This window comes from Camelus bactrianus, chromosome 35 (genome assembly GCF_048773025.1).
Source record: "Camelus bactrianus isolate YW-2024 breed Bactrian camel chromosome 35, ASM4877302v1, whole genome shotgun sequence".
NCBI classification, from domain to species: Eukaryota; Metazoa; Chordata; class Mammalia; order Artiodactyla; family Camelidae; genus Camelus; species Camelus bactrianus.
Window position 1 is genome coordinate 24,358,289 of NC_133573.1, and position 21,298 is coordinate 24,379,586.

General features: G+C 48.9%; 2 protein-coding genes across 2 annotated transcripts in view; one reads left to right on the top strand and one right to left on the bottom strand.

The window, feature by feature from the left end:
• CCDC3 (coiled-coil domain containing 3) overlaps positions 1-18,810 on the bottom strand; it is a 57,735-nt gene extending 38,925 nt beyond the window's left edge. Inside the window, exons 1-2 of the mRNA XM_010953718.3 lie at positions 18,213-18,810; positions 15,245-15,419 (exon numbers count right to left, since the gene is read on the bottom strand). Of these exons, the coding sequence (XP_010952020.2) occupies positions 15,245-15,419; positions 18,213-18,586 (549 nt within the window). The 5' untranslated portion in view covers positions 18,587-18,810. The remainder of the gene's footprint in view (positions 1-15,244; positions 15,420-18,212) is intronic.
• Positions 18,811-18,878: 68 nt separating this feature from the next.
• LOC141576051 (regulator of nonsense transcripts 2-like) overlaps positions 18,879-21,298 on the top strand; it is a 77,360-nt gene continuing 74,940 nt past the window's right edge. The window contains exon 1 of the mRNA XM_074358409.1: positions 18,879-19,035. The gene's annotated coding sequence lies outside the window, so the exon portion shown is untranslated. The remainder of the gene's footprint in view (positions 19,036-21,298) is intronic.

A 21,298-nucleotide genomic window follows, 5' to 3' on the forward strand; every position in this document is an offset into this window, starting at 1 on the left:
ACCCATCGCGGGCCTGAAAACCTGGTGTCACCAGAGCGTGCCAAGGGACTGCCACCCACTTCAGCGGCCCTTCCCAAAAATGCATCAGCGGGAAACGGCAGGCGGGTGGACTCCTTGCTGAAGACCAGGCTTTCCTTTACAGCCAAAGCAGCAGCATCACAAACCAAAGAGCGTGAGAAGGGCAGAGAGGGGAAAAGCTCCCCTTGGTAAGGCCAGGACAGTTCAAGGACCTAGTCAGGTGGTCACCGTGAGCCCCAGAAAAGATGCTGGCAAATGTAACAAGGGTGTGTTCCCTGTCGCTTCCTCCTCAAGGCGCTGGGGCTACTGCAGACTGGCTCCTAGCTCCCCCCTCCAGGCGTGCCCCCACCACCGCTCAGGGCAGCTGAGGATGGCCATCAGATTGATTTCCAAAGGAGGGCTTTGCACTAGGAAGTTTACGGAGCTTAAGCTTTTAGTTCTGAGGAAAAGTAAAGTCTCCCCCAGCCCCAAGAAATCAGCTGCAATCAGCAGTTTCCATTTAACCTTGGAGATCCAGGTTTGCACTAAAGACCCCCTTACCAAGCTTCCAAATACTTACCTGCGCCCTCAACTGCAAAGAAAATACTCCGGTTGTGTAGAGGGGGATGAGGGGCAGGAGATGTCAGGCCTGAGAAGGGAAGAAATGCTTGTCTGGACTCGCTGATGCTCGGCGCCAAGCCAGACAGACTGGCAAACAACAGACTTCACGAGGTGGATGACAAATAACGGAACGCTGCTTTCTGAGAAGATTAAAAGTCCAATTTGATAAAAGGCCAAGAAGAATGAAAACAGAAACTGCCGTTTTCACTCCAGAGTAAGAGCTCCAGAATGTCTCCCTGCCGTCTCTGAAGCGGCCGGATTTCACAGGACGGGTTCTACTGTCAGATGGACACCTTCCCTTTAAGGCGATCTGCTTCGGATCTGAGAAAAATTCCTAATGATCAGCAAAGCCCCCAAATCTCTTCAGGCTGTAAGAACAAAACCTGATGCATGAATGTGAAAGCACTTTTACATTTAGAGCTCTTTTCTTCCTTTCTTCTCAAGACACGTACACTGGTTTTTATAGTTGCCACCTGTTCCACTTAAAATGCCGTATGAAATGGCCAGCACAAAAGCCTAAGTCCCAAATGACATAAAATGCCACCAGACAGAACAGGGGTCTTCTCTTTTTTCACCGAAGTATGGTTGATTTACAACGTTGTGTTAGTTCCTGGTGTACAGCATAGTGATTCAGTTCCATATATATATATATATTCTCTATTCTTTTTCATTATAGGTTATGATAAGCTATTAAATATGGTTCCCTGTGCTGTACAATAGGGCCTTGCTGTCTTATCTATTTTATATATAGCAGTGTGTATCTGCTAATCCCAAACTCCTAATCTATCCCTCCCCCTCTCCTTCCCTTTTGGTAACCCTAACTTCGTTTTCCATGTCTGGGAGTCTGCTTCTGTTTCACTAGGGACCTTCTTAAGTCACATCGTGTGAAAATGAACTCTAAAATCATTCGGGATATGCAGTGGGAATTTTTTCTTAGGTAATGTATCAAACATGAACGAGGAAGATTATTTTTAGTTCTGGTTAAAAGCTTCAAGAAGTCCATTTTTTTCTTTTCCTTTCCCTTGGCTAGGATTGCTATAGCTTTTATATGGTGTCTTACAAGCGTATGTGTGTACTTTTCATCGAGATTTACACTCACACACATGGATACACAACACACTATTTTTCCATTCCATTCTCCCCCCCCCCCCATCAAAAGTAATGGAATCTCAGCTTTTTATTTGGTTAAGAGACCTCCAGCTGAGTTAGGAATACTTCTGCAGTTAAATACCACTTTCAACGAGTGAAAGAAGATAGCTGTGGGAAAGACGGGACTGGGACTGGAATTCATTAACACATTGGACAATAGTATTTTCCCTTTATTTGGAAAGCTGCTCTAACTCCTCCCATTACACAGACTATGACCAAATATAGGCCAACTGCTCACTCGACTCCTCTTTGCCTCTGAGCATCAACGACATTTGCTCTCCTGCTCCCCTCTAGCATCTCTCCCTTCTTTTCTCTCTAACGAAACAATGCCATTTGTAACACTGCTTTTTCTTGATACGGCACTCAGACTCATCAAGTACGTATGTTCAGCACAATAAGCGGACACACACACGTAGTGGCTCCTGGGTCCTAAGCACTGTTCCGAGTTTCATACGTGTTCACTCATTAAACCACATGTTCCACCGTCACTCTTCACAGTAATCCTAGAGACTCTGTGGTGTTGGTTGCCTGAATCCTTCCTCTCTTCCTATTAAACCTCAGCTTTCTTATAGAGTTTCACCCTTTTTCACACGGCCATTACTTCCAGAGGGGCTGTCCTAGAATAGGGCCCTTACTGGTCTGAGTAAGGGGGCCACTAGGTGCAGGGATGGGACACACTTCCGGCCAATGACATGCGAGAGCAAGTCTGCCAGTTGTCGGCTTGAGAATCTCTCTCTGTTGTTCCTAATAAAAGGAAGAGAGGATGTCTCCCTCTTTTGGATCTTGTTGGAGTCGATGAGGAGAGCTGGCCTGAGGACAGAGGCACCACAGAGAGGATGCCAAGCCAAGGGAGTCCCCCAGAAGGGACCGAGCACCCCAACTGTAGCTGCCATAGTTTTTTCTTTCTTGCCTCATGTGATATATAACGTTTCCTCCTTGTTTTAAATTAGCTGAGTCCAGATTCCTCTCTTACTTGCAGCCAAAGGCATCCTTAATTATAAATTAACAGATGAAGAAAGAGTAACAGAGCAAGTAACTTACCTAAAACCACACTGCTAGTAAAAATCACACTACTGATCTTAATCCCCTAAGAACACGTAGGTATGACGGGACAGTTTATATTACACATCAAACCTGAAAAAAAAAAGTGCTAAGAAAAAGACTTCCAAATACCAATGCTGAATAAATTATATGTACGTGTACTTTCATAGTCACTCTCACACATACACACTCACACACATCGCAACTCATCTTGAGATCCCAGTTAGCAAGCTGGTCAACTAGAGTTCGATATTTATTTGACACCTATTCTCAAAGACTGTTAGATTCTGAGGTCGTATGTAGGAGAAAAAAAAATTACAGGTTAAGTTCACTGAAAGTGTCATAAGGCACATGAAAAAGCAAATATATTATTTTTTATTAAATTCCAATGGTTTTGACTGTAACAGTCCATCTTAGTAAAATCAAGCAATTGGCCACCACAGTCTAGGTGTAGAAATACGGCAGTAAGCTGCTGCTAATTGTGCATACTTCTTTTCCCCTGTGATCCTGAATCATTAACTCTTGGACGCCAGCCACATGGGGGTTTCACCTGTAAAGAGGCATCACGCAAAACAGAACCCAGAGTGGATGTCCCCAGAGAGGCATCTTCTTTACTCTGCACGCTGTCAAATGACACATGGAAAAGGCAGACCCCACACAAGTGAGACTAAGCCTGTAATTCACTCTAGATAAATTGCCGAGTCCCATGAAAGCGAATTAAGAGTTCATTTTTAGTGACCAACCATTAGTTAGATTCTCTAGAATAGAAAGCGAATCCTCCATCCAGGCAACTCATGTGTCCTTGTAAGCCTTTCCCAGCTGTTGCTAAGGTGATGTCTCAATAAATCTGTCATGGTCTGTGGACAAGAAGCATCTTGGAGTGACGGAAGTACGCCCTAGTGAATTCAAAGCCCCCAGGACCAGTTCTGGGGACCGAGTTACTCCTAAGTGGTACTGCTAGTCGGGAGGACTCTCCCCCTCTGCCGTCCAGATTCTGGGTAGAGGGCCCTGCATTAGACGTATGTTCCAGCGGCCCCTCCAGGGCCCCTCACTCACACCCCCTGGGGACAGGGAGTGAATTCTGACTGGTGTATTGAGGACAGAAGCCACGCCTGCCTCACTTGGTCCCATCCTCTGCCCTGAACCTCCTGGGAGCTAATGGACCACAGGGAGCTCCTTGTCTCATCAAAGCCAAGAATATTAGAGGATCAGTGGGGCCCACAGACATGGGCTGTGGTTTTCCAGAGCCCCCTGTGCCTACCTGGGTGGGTGAGTCCACCCAATCCTGAATTGGTGAATTGGCCCTCTCATCTGTAGATGGGACCACATTCCCATACCACCTTCATCAATTTAAAAAAAAAAAAAAAGCAACCTTCATCTCCAATCAGAACATGGGCGAGGAAGCTGGTAGCCGTTTATAGAGCTCGCTCAAACCGCATTTCCTTAAAGCAGAGGGATTTCACCACGCTCTCCTGGGTACAGTGCCTGACGGTGTCTGAAACACTCTCCCACGTCCTACCTCTCTGCGCTTTTCCCAACACACCTGGGAGAAGACAGGGTTTATTAACCCAGACAGACTCTACTGTGGAAACTGGGACCCGGAAATTTTAAACGCTCCATCCAGAGCACACAGCCCTGCACAACGCTGCAGACCTCTAGCTCCAAGCTTCTGTTCTTTGGGGATTGCCCTTCCCTCCCTGCTCCCTCCAAGGCTCTAAGAATCAAGGAGCTGAGTGATGGAGCCAGGATGGGGCAGCCCGTGGACCCAGCATCCCTGCGCCCCTCCAACACGGCAGCCCTGCCTCTGAAAGGCTGCTTCAGTACAACACCATTTACTGCTTAACAGAGAGCCTAATTTACTGGAAGCTCCAGCTTAATTCTTCCTACAGGCCAACAAGATCATTAAAGGAATTCTTTTGTTATTTCAACAACCTATTTTTCACTCTGAAGCAATGTCTCTATCCAAATTGGAGACGGTTCAAAAGTTCTTTATAAGCCACTCCACAACCTAACTAATAAAGGAAGCAATTAGAGAGCCCTTGGCAAAGGCAGGCATGTCACCAAACTCTTCGGCTCCTCCGGGACCTCGCTCCACATGGGACTCTGCCTCCTTACAGGTGTAGTGTCAAGGATGATGACATCTGCTCTAACACGTCAACCCACAAGGTGGTAGTGTCCTCAAGGGAGGAAAAGTCCTTGACTGTCATGACGTGGAATCAGACCCCAGGCCGTCCACTGTCCTGAGATGCCTCCCTCGCTCCCTCCTGGCCCCGGGGCCTCGTAGATTATATTTAAACCGTGGAGAAAAACTGGGCCTCGCTGAAGTGAGCAGAAGGGAGCCGCGGTGGCCCGTGGAACCAAGGCTGGAGCAGAAAGCACAAGGGGCTGTTACTCTTTCTAACGTGAACCAGGATGTTTCTTGCCTTAACTGATCCTGCACAGCAAACTTCAGTTAACTCTTTGAGGACCTCGGAGCACAACTTCCCAATGTCGACCATGGAGATGTGGACAAGCAGGCAGGTGCCCCCTGTGGTCCTAAAGGAGCTCTTTCTTCCCAAAGCCAGTGTTCTTCCAGCACCATGACCTTCAGCTCTGGGCACCCTTGCCCTCCTTCTCCCTGCCGTTTCTCAGAGAGGGTCCTGCCACCCTGTGGCCGCCCGCTCTCCCACCCACGTTCCCCATGGCTGGCTGGCTGTCTGCTCAGTCTCGTCCCTCTGTCCACCCCTACCTGCAGCCAAGCCCCCAAGACTTGGTTCTCAACCTCAGTTGTCTCCCGTCCCCTCCAAGATGGACTCATTCTGCTTCATGGCTGCAATCACCAACTCCCAGGCCAGGAACATCCTCTTGCCTCCACCTCCCACCCCCACTGCCTGCCGACAGCAGCCGTCCCCTGTCAGACCATCACCTCATGCCATCCACAGCCCGGACCATGCTCGCTGCTTCTCTTGGGCTTCCCGTGCAACCACTCCCCCAGCTTCACTTATGGCTTTGTTTTGTCTTCGTCCTTCTGTTTTTGTCCTCACACTCGCAGCCCTGCAGGTTCAACTCTAAGAATGCATGGCGTACTTGGACTTCATTGGCCCTTCACCCCCAATTCTAAACCTGGACAGACAGGTGTCCCCCAGCCTGGGCCACAGGTTCAGCTGGTTTCTGCCTTGTTTCCAGCCTGGCATCCTGAGTTCCCTGCTGGACCGGCCTGCCAACCCTACGTCATGAGCCATTCTAAGCTGGAGCCCTGGTACCTTCCTAGTTCTTGCGAAGTCCCCGTCCACCAGGGCTGGGGGAGGAGCCTGTCCCATAGCCACCTGGAGACTCTGGGTCCATTCCAGGTGCCTTTAAAAATGAGGAATTCCAGATACTAGCTTGGTTTGGGAACAGCACAGTCAAGGGAAGTAGGGTGATGTAGAAAGAAGTTCAGCTTTGGAGGTGGGCAGGCCTGGGTTCGAATCCCACCAGTGCAAACCACTGAATGTGTGACCAGGCAGCCTTCTCCTCCTCGCCTGCTCCCCCGCACTGTGAGACGGGGCTTCCCCACCCGGCTTTTGGAGCTGTTGCGAGGAATAAAGATGGTGATGAGCACAATGACAGGGGCTGCCACTTCCTGAGCCCTCACTGGGTGCCAGGAGTCTGCCAGGGATGGGCGGAGACAGAGAGCAAAGCCCAGGGCTGGCTTCATTTCCTCAAGACTTGAGGTCTCTTGCTAGCAGTCAGTTGGATGACCAGATGAGATCTGCCCTCAGGGATGCAAGGCACAGCATCTCCTAGCCCTGGGCAAGCCCCACCACCAGCCAGGAGTCCTGGTACTGGGCCCCCCACAGCTACCCATCCCCTGGGGCAAGTGACCATGCTGACAGGGAGAGGCAGGCCTACAGAGAGTCCAACCAAGGCGGGAGGCCTGGGCAACGGAAGAAGGCAGGGAAGCAAGCCACACACAGCCTGGCCTCATCCCCACGTCCTGAGGGAGCATTCTTGGGGGATGCCACTGGCTCCTGCCCACCTGGACCAGATTGGTCTGCTCTGGGAAACGTCAGGGGAGGCAACCAGGCTCTTCCAATAGGAAGTCTCCTCCAGGAGGTCAGAAGCCAGGATTATCTGGTGGGTTCCCAACACCTCCAGGAGGCCGCTGCTGCCTCCGAGCCAGTGAAGAGGGAAGCTCCCTCTCGCTCACTGCACACGGTACCCAATTCCCACCGCGCTGAGCACTTCCAGGTAAACCTGACCCCCATCCCACATCCCCAAGGCCTGTTGCATATAATGCCAGCTTTTCCCCCAGGAGCATGGTGTAGTTAAAAAAAAAAAAAAAAGGCACTAGACCAGACATTTGGGGACGTGAATTATCTTCTCATGTGCTGACAACCTCTGCAACCTCTGTGACTTGAATGTGGGTCACTTACCTCCACATTCTCCTCTATCGTGACATCTGTGGCTGTGAATATTAAACAAGAAGTGAAAGCACCCCCCAAACTAGGCAGCATTCCTGAAAGCTCTAAGACGGTCAAGGACACCATCAGTCGCTTCTTTAAATTGTAGGAAAAAAGGGACAACGGACAGAGCAACCCAAACCGGAGATGACCTAAGCAATGAAACAGGTTAGACAGGAAAGACGTACTAGGGACGCTGAGAAAAACCTCATCCTGGGCAGAAATCATGGCCAGGTTTTCAAACTTCCTGTCTGGAGTTTCCATTTATGAGGCACTTGGCCAAGCCCGCCAGCGTGTTCCACGCGAGGCGTCACCAACAGAGCACAGGAACAGGGCGGTTCCATGCAGACCAGAGGTCCCCGCTGCCCCCAAAATGACCATCCCGCTGGCAGGGACCGGCCACATGCCTCTCCTCCCGGTTTCCTCTCCAAGTGTGTTTTTTTAGAGGTGTTATCTTTATCAGCAGAGGGGATGGAGCTGCCGGCCGGTAGCTTGACGTATTTAAGTGACAGCCATTCCATTATGCAGAATTTGGAAATCATGCATGTGGGCATTTTATGCACCTAAAAGCGGCCTCAGAATATCCTGCTGGAAGCAGAAGGGAAGGGAGGGGTGGGGCAGAAAGGGCCTGACGGTCTGGCGGGAACACGGGGTACGGGGAAGCAGAGGGCACCGGGCTGAAGCCTGAGGGATCTCTGATTATGAGCCACAGTGGAGCCGAGAGCAGAGCTCACAGTCAGGAAGACCCAAGCTGGGCTGTACTTCCAGGCCAGCAGGACACCCTCATCTTTCTAGGAGAAAGGAAGCAAGGGACGTGAGAGGGTCAAGAAGAGGCCTGTTTTTTCCCAGTGATAGGATCTCCATCCTGAATCCCAAAAAAGGACTCAGGAGGGGGTTTTAGGAGCATTCTCCCCACAGCCCAGAGAAGCCCCTCATCCTGCTCACTTCCTCTTTGCCCGGAGGGCCATCCTTCAAGGTCGATTGAGGACACACTCTCGCCAGCTCCCACAATGGAAGGAACCAACTTTATGCAGAGCAAGACCTGATTTCTGCCAGGGACATGGGAAGAGAACTGGGCTGACTCAGGGCATCAGAATGGAAGTGGGTGGGAGGAGGGGGCTGGATGAAAACAGCTTCTCAGGACAGTCCATCCCGACCGTCCCCTGCTCTTCCTGGACACTTCCTGGAACCCAAATCAAAGGCAGGGGATGGAAGGAGAAGACGGAGGCAGGGGAGAAGAAGATGGAAGAATAATCACAGTAAGAACAGAGCCGGAACTTACTGGACCTTTACTGTAAGTGAATTAAGTACATGAACACTAACTCCGAACAGCCCTGGGAAGTAGGGTCTATTATTATCCTATTTTGTTAGATGAGGAAACTGATCCCACAGCTGGCACTGCCATTCACTTCGATGCCAGGTGTTTGAAAAATGCCTCCAAGACATGAGTTAAGTAGCCAAGTAGAAAAGTGCAGCCAGTCTGGGAAATGGCATTCCAAGTGGCACAACAGGAGCATGGCATCCTGTTGCCCAGCGCCTCTGTGAGAGCACAGGGACGAGAAATACACGCAGCTCTTGGGGGTCCCAGGGTGCCCTTGGCACTGACCCACCAGCAAAGGTGCCCCCCTCTTCTGAGCAGCTGGGCCCACGGTGGGTTTCCATCCACCTGCATCACTGCCTAACTAACTGGGTGGGGGTGGGTGGGGGATCCTGTGCGGCTTTGCCCTTTCAGCATCTCGGATTCTTCTACGGGTCTTTTTTAGCACATGGCACAGCCAGATCCTTGAGTCCCACCCAGGGATGACGGGGACAACCAGACCTGGATCTCCTCCAGAGACCCCCAATAATGTGTTCCCCCCATTTAACAGTTGACAGTTACCACTTTTTGTACACCTACTGTGCGTCAGAGACTTGCAGCAGCTGCTGTTTTTATACACATCATCTCCTGAAACCCTCATCAAGGTACTGTTAATGCCTATCCTGGACGTCCCATGACGAATGTAGTGTCCAAGGCCCAATCCCAGTGAAGGGATTTCCCAAAGGTCAAATGGCCAGCGAGGCCAAAAGTCAAGTCCATGCCTAACTGATCGTGTCCAAGTCACCGCGCGGGCTTCTCTGAGAGGAGGCCTCTGCTTACTAAGGCCTCAGAGCTCTCTGGATGAGAGAGAATTCATTCAACAGATGGGTTAAGACACCATAAAAATGCACCAAATACACAACAGTGAATAAAATACATCACCCTGCCCCTGAACAGTTCAGTCTACTTGGGAAGACAGCATCTGACAAGTAGGAAAACAGGGACCAAGATGGTTTGAACAGGATTGCTGCCATCTTTAAATAAAATGAAAAACCCCTCCCTCAACCGTTCTGCCCCCTTGACCTGCAGATGTATCTGTATTCAACCCTCCACAACCAAACGCCCCGATAGGGTTGCCAGCCCCCTTCCATCGCCACATCCTCTCGTCCCACCCTCTGCTCGCACCCCTGCAACCTAGATTCTACTCTCTCACTCGATGGAACTGTCCTCTTCTTTGCCACCGAAGTTCTGTGGTTACTTTTACAGTCCTCACCTTACTTGACTTCTCCACAGCTTCTGGCTCTGCCGATCACTCATCCTTCCGGAGACATTCTGTGCCCTTGAGCTCCTGGTTTTCCTCGTGCCTCTCTGCCTGCTCCTTCTTCGCCGGTGTTAGCACGCTGCAGGACTCAGTGCTACCCTACGGCTTCCACTCTTGCTCCGTGCCCTCTCCCTTGGAAAGCTCATCATACCCAGTTTCAGCTGACACCAAGTTATTGGTCAGTCCAAAGGTGTATCTTCTACCCAGAGCTCTTCTGAAACCTCCAGAGTTAGTGTTCCAAGCACCTATTCCAGATCTCACATGATGGCTCAGACTCCTCAACTCAGTATGGCCACCACTAGACCCACGAATTCTCCTACCAAACCTGTCCCATTCCCATTCATCAGTGTTGGTCCTGGCGTGTAGTCAGCCAGGAGCACAGGTGGTATCTTTGACCCTCCTACCTCCTTTACCACCCAAATGCAAACCATCATTAACATCTGCTGATTTTACTTCCTAAATATCTTCCAATTTTGCTCAAATTTGCCTCTATTGCTCCATCCCCACTGCCTACACCCTAACCCAACACTTATCTGGTGCCTTCTACACCACTGCCCATTCCCACCGTATCACCTACATCCCCTCCAATATACACTTCCCTACTCCTGTCAGTTTGGTATTTTTCAAAACGTGAATTTGATCACATTACCCTGTGCTTTCAAAACATCAAAGGTTTCCCATTACTGTTAGAACAAAGTCCAGTCCTCACCAGAATCTCTCCATCCCTGCATAGTCTGGCTCTTCACTCATTCTTCTCATTTACTCCTTTTTCCCCAGCCACAGGGGCTTTTTCCAATCTCCTCAAAGGCACCACGTACCCTGCTGCCACAGGGCCTTTGCACAGATTCTTCTTCAATGGATTGCTTCCATCTCCCTGTTACCCCAACACTAACTAGGATACCTCCTCATTCAGCAGATCTTAGCTCCAGTATCAATTCAAGAGAAAAGGCTTTACCCCTAAGTCTAGGTCAGACTGCCTGATTATTTTTTCTTTTCCTTGGAGCACTTGTGTCTATTAAAAACTATAAAGTCATTATTGTGGTCTTTGGATTATGTCAACCACCATCACTAGGATTGTAAAATGTATGAGATCAGGCACCCTGTCTTTTGCCCAACATTGAAGCTCTAGTATCTAACCCATTAGGTGCCTCACGGTGGGCACTTAAAGTATCTGCTCAAGACTGGACTCAGCAATCCCACAGTACGAGGCAGTGTGTCATACACATCTGCACGCTGCAATAGCAATGGATTGGAGACAACCTAACCACCTACCAACAGGAGACTTGATGTGTATTGTGAGACATCCACCCAAGAGAAAACTATGCAGCCATTTAAAGCATCGATACGGAAAACACTTCCAGATTCCCTTGGGAATAAAGCAGGCTGGGCAGAGAGAAGCGGGCATCGTGCTGTGCCACTGGCAGTAAGTGACAGGAATCATGTTTGAGTTATCTGTTGGGTGAAAATACTCATCAAATGTTTACAAGAAACTTAACAGTGGCTCCTTGTTTGGAGAGTGGCTGGGAAATGGGTGGATCAGTGTTCGAAGTGGGAGAGGAAACTCTACCACCATTTTATACTTTTAGATTTTGAAGCTCATGTGACTGCGCGACCTGTTTATAATTCAGTAAATATTTTAAAGAAGTGCCCCCTTGGGGTGGGAAGGGACAGACTGGGATTTCAAAATGTAGAATAAAATACATCAAGATTATACTGTATAGAAGGGAAAATATATACAAGATCTTGCGGTAGCTCACAGCAAAAAAAAAAAAGTGACAATGAATATATGTATGTTCATGTATAACTGAAAAATTGTGCTCTACACTGGAATTTGACACAACACTGTAAAATGACTATAACTCAATAAAAAATGTTAAGAAAATAAAAGTAAAGTGAATAATCTAAAAAAAAAAAAAAAAAAAAAAAAGAAGTGCTCCCTTGCCAGAACCCAGTCAATTCCTTTGAATGAATTACAACATCAAGATAGCTTTTCCATCATCTGTTCCCACCTCCAACACATCCCATCACCACCACTCCGCCTTTTCGCCGGGAAGGAGGATGATTTTTAAAGTGACATATTCTGTTTTAAAGCCAAATTTTCTAATTATCAATTTACAGTCATAAACCCTTGTAAATGCAAAGTGCTTTCAAACATACGCTCCAATTAGGCCCTTACAACAACCTGTGACAGTTTATATGTTTTTAACCCCATTTCATACTGAAGTTGTAAGAAATTAAGGGCCTTAACCAAGGTCACTCCTCTGGAAAGTGACAGAGCCAATCTCCTTCTTCCGAAGAAAAGTTTACATCCCTTCTGATGCAGCTGAGAGGATGACAGCTTCCCCACCATCCTTCCCGACTCCAAAAAGGGGAAAGAGAACGATGGCACCAGGCCTTTCACAGATTTTATTTCAATCCCCTGACATTCCAGGACAGACTGATGTAAGCGTGGGTCAGTCTGGGTCTCGGTCCTGGAGGACAGTCCTTGCAGAGAGAAGAAAACAGCCAACTTCTGTTTTGATTGTTACGCTCACCCAGCAAGGAAGAAAAGAAGGGAAATGTTCCTGGCTGGTGTGGAGAGATCCCTGCCAGTAAACGGGATGGATGCTCTTAACTTGCCAAAGACATCCCCCAAGGTCCCATTAACACCATGATGCAGAACCCAAGAGATGCTCAACGCTCTGTAATGCTGTTGACTTCCTGGCAACTTTTGAAAGCAAGATTGTTTCTACTTACGGAGGTGGGGGTGGGATGTTTGAGGATGGCACTGGAGGACGGGAGGGTCTGGCTGCTGAGGACGGAGTTGCAGGTCGCCCTGGGTGTGCATCACTAAAAGTTTCCCTACATAAGATTTTCCCTCGAGTCCATTTCTTAGCCTCTGGATGAACTCTAGAGTCCCAGACTCACGCAATGCTATCAGTGAAAAGAATGAAATGCGCCCTTCACAACCACTGCCTAGAGCCACGGTGGAAGCTGACTGGTGGCTCAGAAGAACAGGAGCAGCAAGAGTGGAAAGGACAACTCATCACATGTTCCTCCAGGACGTCTCATCATCTAAACACGTATGTAAGATGAAAAAGCCGTGCAACGTGCAACATCCAAGGCCATTCCTAACGATCTTGAACACGCGTTCCGACTACCAGGAGTTTACCGCTGCTCCGAGCAGAATAAAAAGGTGGCATGGACAGCTCCTCTGGTCCCTCCTGACTGAGGACCCACCACCCAGGAACACAGACTGCTTCCGACGCAGCATGATGCATTTACCCCAGGCAGGAGAGAAAATTGGGTGCTCAACCTTCACACAGAAAAAGCTGAGAATTTGGCTTTTTTTTTTTTTGTTTTCTTGAAGAAAGGAGTAAGTAATTGTCAACAGTTTTTCATCCAACTCTGAGATCTTCAATTCACAACTACTTCCATTACTCTAGAGGTTGTAAAAATGTCTCCAAAAGCATCATAAAATGTAAAAGCTGAAATTCACCAGAAAGCCAACTTAGTTTTAGTCTCATCCTAAATTCTCAAACTAGCGAATTTCACGGAGCTCTGGTGTGGTACCTACCTGAGTGGGCAGGAGATAGAGACGGAAGGAGCCAAGGTGTGGAAAACTGCGAGGTCCATCAGCTCCAACACCTAAACTCAGCTCTGCGGCAGCTCAGCCATCTGGAAGAATTCATTTTCTTCCTCCCAAAGCTTCTGACTTTAAGAGCAATGCAGCAGCTCACCCTCTTGTTATCTAAGGGACCAGGGTGATGAAAGGGAAAAGGAATTCTCCCCAAGATCAACATCTGATCACCAGAAATAGGACTGCCTTTGCATTGGAACAATTCTCCACGGCCCCATTGTTCTATTTTCTTCTAATGATAGAAAATCTAATTCCAGGGAAACGCTAATAGCTTCATTATGTGACCATAGAGCTAATCAGTTACGCAGCTAAAGAGTTTGGGGGCTGAGCTATGAGGTATTTTTGGAACAACATCTGATCCCCTGATATAAATCTATTGTTACCAAGTGTAACTAAAACTCTCACCAAATGGAGAATCAAAGGACCTAGACTAAAAAGATGTTCTCTGGAATCTGCTCAGGTCTGACTCAGGCTGGGGATGCTCAGCCTCACACCCAGTAGGTCCAGTTCAGTGTGGAGTGGGTGCTGGTACAGACTAAAAGGGTGGGAAAAACCCACAGGTGCTTGGAACCATGTTGGGAGTAAAATATAGGAAAAAATTCTAGCAAACCACGGAGGAGGAGCGAGAAGAGCCTAGAGCTCTGTCAGTAGGGTGGGCCTATGGAAGGAACCCTTGGTGATGTCAAGGAAGTAAGATTCAACAGTTCTCAGGTGGACGCACCTGCCTACGATGAAAACAGCTTCTGTGCAAAGAACGTGAAGAGGGTCTCCAGGTGCCAGGGAGCCCTGGGCACATCAGGATGCTCGGAAGCACGAGGCCGCTACCTGATGCCAACCCACTGGGCAAGAGACTGACATCTCCCATGAAAAGCAGCAGCCACGCAACGTGCAAGTTGGTTCACGAACCCATAAACGAAGTCCCTGTCCCAGGGGACAGCCACACCCCTACAACAGGACTCTCTCTAGCACTCTGTTGTGCAGCCCTGAAGACATCTCACAGGGCAGACTGGGCCACCGCCTCCCCTGACCTGGTGCCATAATCACCCCAGCTCAGTTGTGGCCATGCCACTGCTTTGGGGAAGTGACAGTCCTCAAAACGTTCCCGCAACTCTGGCATCTTCCCCAGGCTGAAAGACCCCTTTTAAATTTTCACACCCAAAATTATCCCGACCCTTATGTTCCACAATTACCTTAATCATCCTGTACCTCTGTGTCTTAACAATTACACATAAGAACCATGTTCTTACACATAAGAACAACCAATAATTGTTCGATTTAACAATTATTTCATTTCCTGGAGGACTCTTCCTTTCCTCTTAGAAAATTCCTTAGAGCCCTACACCGGCAATAGTGATAGTAACAGTGATGATAACGGTCGGAGGCACAGTGGCTCACAGGCATCGAGCGCGTACTCCGCACAGCACTACGCTGAAGGCTTTACACACGTACATTTCTTACACCTTTAAATCACACTGCATCAGCCCTGCAGCATAGGTGCTAGTATTATTTCCATTTTACGGAAGAGGAAACTGAGGCACAATATGCCAGCCTTCATCTTGTCCCCTCACTCTGTGAGGGGGCCCGTGCCAAACAGTAAAGCCTCAGGAACCCAAAGTTTATAAGCAGTGTTTGTTCACCGCTGGGAGGGAGCAGTGAGGCGAGGATGTGACTCTGGTCTGGGCTTTTGGAAGATGACGCTTGACTTCCTAAGTCACACAATTCATACAAAGCAGATATTCTACTATTTTGCTGGGGCACAGGGCACAGCCAGCTCTTACCCTATTGTCTTCTTGGATCTCCCAGTCACTGGAGAAAGTCACCAGCTGCTGCCCTTGGGAACAGTTGGAAAACTGGAAAAGGCTGGAAAACATCCTTCTGTTTTCTTGAGTGTCAGGAAAGATGGCATCTTGGAAATTGACTCCATGAGGCAAGAGGTTATAATTTTCATCCATCCTAATGGAAAAGAGAAAAAAAAACAGCTGTAAACTGGACAGGGAAGGGTTGGACCATCTGGAGTCAAGTCAGAGAAGACTGTGACAATGTTGCCAATTACACAATACTACCTCTGCAGAGGAGTTACTATTTTTAAACAACACTGCTTCCCCCTTGCACTGCTTTCAGCAGAGGAGTTACTATTTCTAATGGTTTCTCTGCCTCATCCTGCTTGAGTTCATCCTTAATGTTTTCAAAACTGTAAGCTGGGGGTGGGAGGTCGGGGAGGGTGTGCATGTGTGTTTCTCTACTTGCCAATTTCTCAAGTGGTGTTCCTTCTCATAGAAGGACTGCTCCCTGTTCCTTGGTGAAAGGCAGGCCAGTTTTAATGACCTGGGTCCAAGTCCTGCCATTGCTACATCTCTTCTGTCCGAAACGAAAGGGATTTCTTCAATTCTCTAAGTTTTAGTACTACAGTCTATAAAAAGATGACACTGGCACCTCACTTTGTAGGTGGGTAAGGATCACACTGAAAAAAGTGAAGTTCTGGCAGAGTGAGTGCAGTGTAAAAGTTAACAGTTTTATAGAGCCTGGCATAGAGAGCCCGTTGGTAAGGTAAAGAAAAGGAAAACGAGAGACAGGAGTTGGTTTACACTCCAGCCCAAAGGCCAAAGGGGGCACGTGGGGCTCACCAGTGAGTCTCCAAGGCCCCCCTTCTCCTGTTGACACAGACCGGAATCTGTTCTCTTCTCAGTGGGTGTCAGAAAAGAGAAATGATTTGTATGCAGTTATCAATATATGTCAGGGCAACACAGCCCCATGAAATAAACCTGTCAGATTACCATTTGACTCTGCATTTCTGCCCTAACGTTTTGTAAATATGTCAGAGCAAAAGATGAAAAGAGTTGGCTGACCACCAGAGCCAGTGGACAAAACTGCAGCTCATGATAAAATCAGAAAAGAAAATAATGTTTTCTTAAGTACTCCGGCTCTTTTTTTTCTTTGGAAAATCAAATCTTTTTAATAGTTTTACCTGGGTTCCCAAAGTTTTCCCTAAAGACATGAAAAATCTAAGTTTCTCTGTATCAAGAAGGTACTGTCTCACTCTTTGCCGACTTTATTTAGAAACTGCACTTCTCCAGCAATTAAAAAAAAAATCAACTTAATCTAGCTAAACCACCGAAGCCAACACAAAGCATGCCATGTATTCTAAACTTAGTCTGGCTTCACTATGGAAAACATGTGTTGCTGTGAGCTTACGAATGCCCTTCTGTGGAACTTACTGTTTTCTTTCTCAGTCACATGATCTCAAGAGCTAAAAGTGAGTCTGCAGACCAAGGTCATGGTCATTCCAAATATCCTTAATGCTGCTCCGTGGACTGGGAAAACCAGAGCTATTGCCCATTACAACTCTGGATCCACTCACTATCTTGACAGACGCGCTAGATTCCAAGTCACGGTTTCTCTCAGTCGTTCTCTGTCTCCTTCAACTGGAGACAACCAATGCATTTAGGGTTTCACCTGCTGTTTTTTAAATTTCAGTGGAACCCACCGCCTAAATTCTTATCCACACGCATTTCATCTTGACCACAGACCAAATTCCATGGAACCGCACGCGATTCCAGGTGTATCCAATCAGAGCGGGCCTCCTCCCTAATTCACTTCTTACATTCTTCACAGGGCTGTGACTCAGGGTCTTACCACCCCACCCCAGACCCCTCCTCCATCAACCTTTGCTATTTGGAACAGCCTGGCATTGAGGTCCGCTGGCAGCTGATACGAGCTAATGTGAGTGAAACAAGAGGACAGCTGGGCTGCATTCCACACCATTCCGATCTTGGCTTTTAAGCAGGTGGGCAGAGGAGAAGGACTATTCAGTCTGCGTCTGATCTGCACCAGGTGTTTCGCAGAAGTTACTGGGTTTTCATCGCAACCAACCTGGTTTCTCACATTATGAAGGTGAGGCTATTTGAGCTTCTCAACAAGCTCAGTAACTTGCTGGAAATCACAGGGAAGAGCAGAGCCAGGATTCCAAGAGCAGCCTGATTTCAAAGTGTGTTGGTTTTGTTTGGACCACCACCCAACCAAAACTACTCCCAGAGAAATCCAACTTACAATACAGGGTTCCACCTGCTGTTCTTTAGTTCAAACTTCATTCGAACCCAACCCCTGAATTCTTATCCACAAGCATTTCATCTCGACCAGCTTTCACAGAACTGCACAAGATTCCAGGAGCCTCCAAACAGAGAAGGCCTCCTGCCTAATTTACCTTTAAAGCACCATGACCAGGGCCTTCCCCTCCTTCCCCCACCCTTAAACCTTTGCTGTTTGGAATAGCCAGGCTATTTGTTGCTAGAAACCACCTTGAGCTTTTGCCTGAAACCCTCTTCTGTCCACCAAGCACAAGAATCATCCCTGTTTCCCCAAGTTTAGCCATAGGTACCTAGGCTCTTTGCAGAGATGTCTGGAGGAGTAGGAAGGAATAAAGAGTAAGGGGAGAGAAGGGAGGGTATAGCTCAGTGGTAGAGCGCATGCTAGCATGCATAAGGTCCTGGGTTCAATTCCCAGTACCTCTGTTTAAAAATATAAACAAAGAAACCTAAAATTACTTCCCCTCATTTAAAAAAAAAAAAGAAAAATTTAAAGAAAATGAACACATTTTAAAGTTAAAAATACAAAAAGAGTAAAGTAGAAAGCCCATCCCCACGGGCAGGATTCCCTGCGAGTCCCTGATCCGGCCCGGGATAAAGGTGACCTTGGCTGGACACGCAAGGGGGCCAAGGGGGTGGTGTGGTCGCGAGGCGGCTGGCTCACCTGAGGAAGAAGAAATAGGAGTAATCCTGGACCACGGTGTGGGAGTGACAGGAGAAGTAGCCCAAGCCGGTGAGGTTGAGCCTGGAGCCCGCCGGCACCTCGAGCATGCTGCCCCACGCCTGGTCGCACAGCATCTCGATCTCGGCCGAGTAGAAGAGCCCCGCGTCGCTGGCCTCGTACTGCCAGGGCAGGTAGTTGTAGAGGCCGGGCACCTCCTGGTGCAGGGCCAGCACCTTGGCGTACACGATGGTCTCGGCCAGCTCCGCGCGGCAGCCCTCGCTCAGCGGTCTCCACTCGGAGGGCAGCTGGCAGCCGCGCGCGGGCCCCAGCCGGCCGGCCAGGCAGAGGGCGGCGAGCAGGAGCGGGCGCAGCATGCCGGCGGCGGGCGCACTAGCCGGGGCGCATGGCGGGGAGTCCCGGAGCGCGGCCGGCGGCGGCAGCGGCTGCGGCGGCGGCGAGCCCGGAGCGCCCGGCCCACGGCGCCGCCCCGCCGGCCTGGGTAGCGCAGCCCTGGGCGCTCGGCTCCTCGTGCGGCTCCCACAGCTCGGCGCGCCGCTCTCTCCACCGCGAAGCTCACCCCGCCGGCCGCGCCCGCGACGCTTTAAAAGGAGCGCGGGGCGGGCGTGCCGCCGCCTGCTCCTTCCGCGAGTGGCGGTGCGTGGGCGGGAGGGGCGGCGGCCGGAGGGGGCCGGCGGCAGCGGCAGGAGCCGGAGCAGCGGCGGCGGCCGGAGGGGGCCGGCGCGAGCGGCGGCGGCGGCGGCGGCGGGAGCGGCGGCAGCGGCAGGAGCGGCGGCAGCGGCAGGAGCAGGAGCGGCAGCGGCAGGTGCGGGAGGGGCGGCGGCGGGAGCAGCGGCGGCGGCGGCAGGTGCGGGAGGGGCGGCGGTGGCGGCGGGGGCGCGCGAGGCTCGGGAGACGCGCGGCGCTGGGGGCATCGCCCCGGGCCGGCGCGGTGTCCGGGGGAGCTGGGATCCCCGGAAAGTCAGTGCCAGGAGCGGCTCCCCAGCCCGCTTCAAGCGCCCGGCTGCGGGACTGAGTCAGACCTTTTCAGGCATAAAGCCTGTTCCAGACATGGCATCCTTAAAACGATCCCTGTCAATGACCATGATTATTCTATATACGTTTTTGCATTTTTTACTAAGTTCAGTTAGATTCGAATACATAGCACTGTGACTTTACCTTTGCAGAGGTTAACTAGGAAATTCAATGTCATCTAATAAAATTTCTAGATTCTGTCTCCCTGTTTATTTTTTTTTTTTTAATAATAGTCTTAGGAAAGCCTTAAAAGTTTTGGAAAGCCAAAGCCATGTTGTTCTGATTTTCCTTCACTTACATGATTTCATGATTTATATAATTACTACCTCCAGATTCAGAGCATTTTACACCTGAGAAACAAAGTCAGAAGTAAATTCCAAACAGCTTTCCACAAGCGAATGAGTGAATCTGAGGAGACCCAAACTCCAGTTTTATCTCTAAACTCAGCGATCCCTTTTCTCTCCAAATTTCCTTTATTGTTCCTAATGTAGTAAGAAGAAAAAAAAGATTATTTGTAAATGTGTATTATATTTTATATATTCATACATAACACAGTTCCATACCATGCATATTATATATATTATGTAGTATATATTTACTGTAAATTTACAAGCAGAACTGCCTTCAAATGGAAGGCTCCTTGTTCTACAAGCATCTTATTACCCAGGGTTTCTGCAAGTTTAAGCCTTGGTACCCAGCTGATTTCTCTGTACTGAAGGGAAATGAGTTCTTAGGGAATTCTGGAAAGAAAGATAAGGAGAAAAGAGGATAGAGAAACAGGAGAGTAAACTCCATGGCTGGGCCTCATCTCCCGTGCTCCCTCAATCTTTTTCCTGTGATCCGTAAGTCTTCAGTTAGGACAATTAAATTCATGAATGCTTGCTGTGACCCAAGTTTTTGAAAGGCAGCTCTGGGGCACAAATCCATCTGGTGTGGGACAGGGACTCGGGAGGTAGAAGCCATGGGAACTGGAAGACACCCTAGGGAACGCTTAGGGCACCCTGAGAAGTGGAAGGACCAGGACTCCAGCCATGGGAGGCAAGCCAACGTCAGGTTACACTAGTCCCAAATCTGATCAGTGACTCAATGGACCAAATTCTTATTCGTACAAAATCATCTGTGATGGGCCTAAAAGAAGAGAGAAACAAGAGTAAGAGCTTCTCACAGATGATACTTAACCACTGCTTAGCTAGTAGTCAGCCTGGGGCCTCAGTAAATCTTGTAGAAAAAAATAGTTAAACTGTGGGAAACAAGTGGACCGCAGTCCTGATGGTATACGACTCCTTGTGGCAAACCCCTCTTCCCGCCCATGGTAGATTCTAGACTTTCACAAACTGGGGAAATGGCGTCAGGTGTTGTGTCTCAGGACTGCTCACTTGTCCCTCATTGAATATATGAGTTAAAACATTTCATGATGTCACTGTCTTAGCCTGTTCAGGCCGCCACCACAAAATACCATAGACTGAGGGGTATTTATTTACAGACATTTATTTCTCGCAGTTCTGGAGACTGGAAGTCCAAGATCAAGGTGCCAGCAGGCCTGGCTTCTGGTGTGGTCTCTTTTCTGGGCTTGTATATGGCCACCTTCCTTCTGTGGCCTCACGTGGCCATTCTTCTGTGTACATGTAGAAAGAGAGAAATCTCTGGAGTCCTGTCCTCTTCTTATAAGGACACCAGTCTATCAGATTAGAGCCCCACCCTTGTGATCTCATTTAATCTTAATTACTTCCTCAAAGTTCCTGTCTCCAAATACAGTCTCATTGGGGGTTATGGCTTTAAGGTATGAATTCAGGGCTGGGGGGAGGAGTGGGAATAAGGGACACAACAGTTATTTAGCAGGTGTTCTGCAGGTTTGCTAGAGAAAAGGAGATATAAAATGGCTTATATTCCTGGGAAGCTGACTTAGAGCAAGCACTGCCAAAGTATAAGATCAACAACTGTTAACACTTATTGCTTACGATGGGCCGTGCACTATTGTAAGGATTTTTGTATGTTATCTTAATTAATTCTCCAAACAACACTTCAAAGTAGGTACTATTATCAGCCTCATTTTA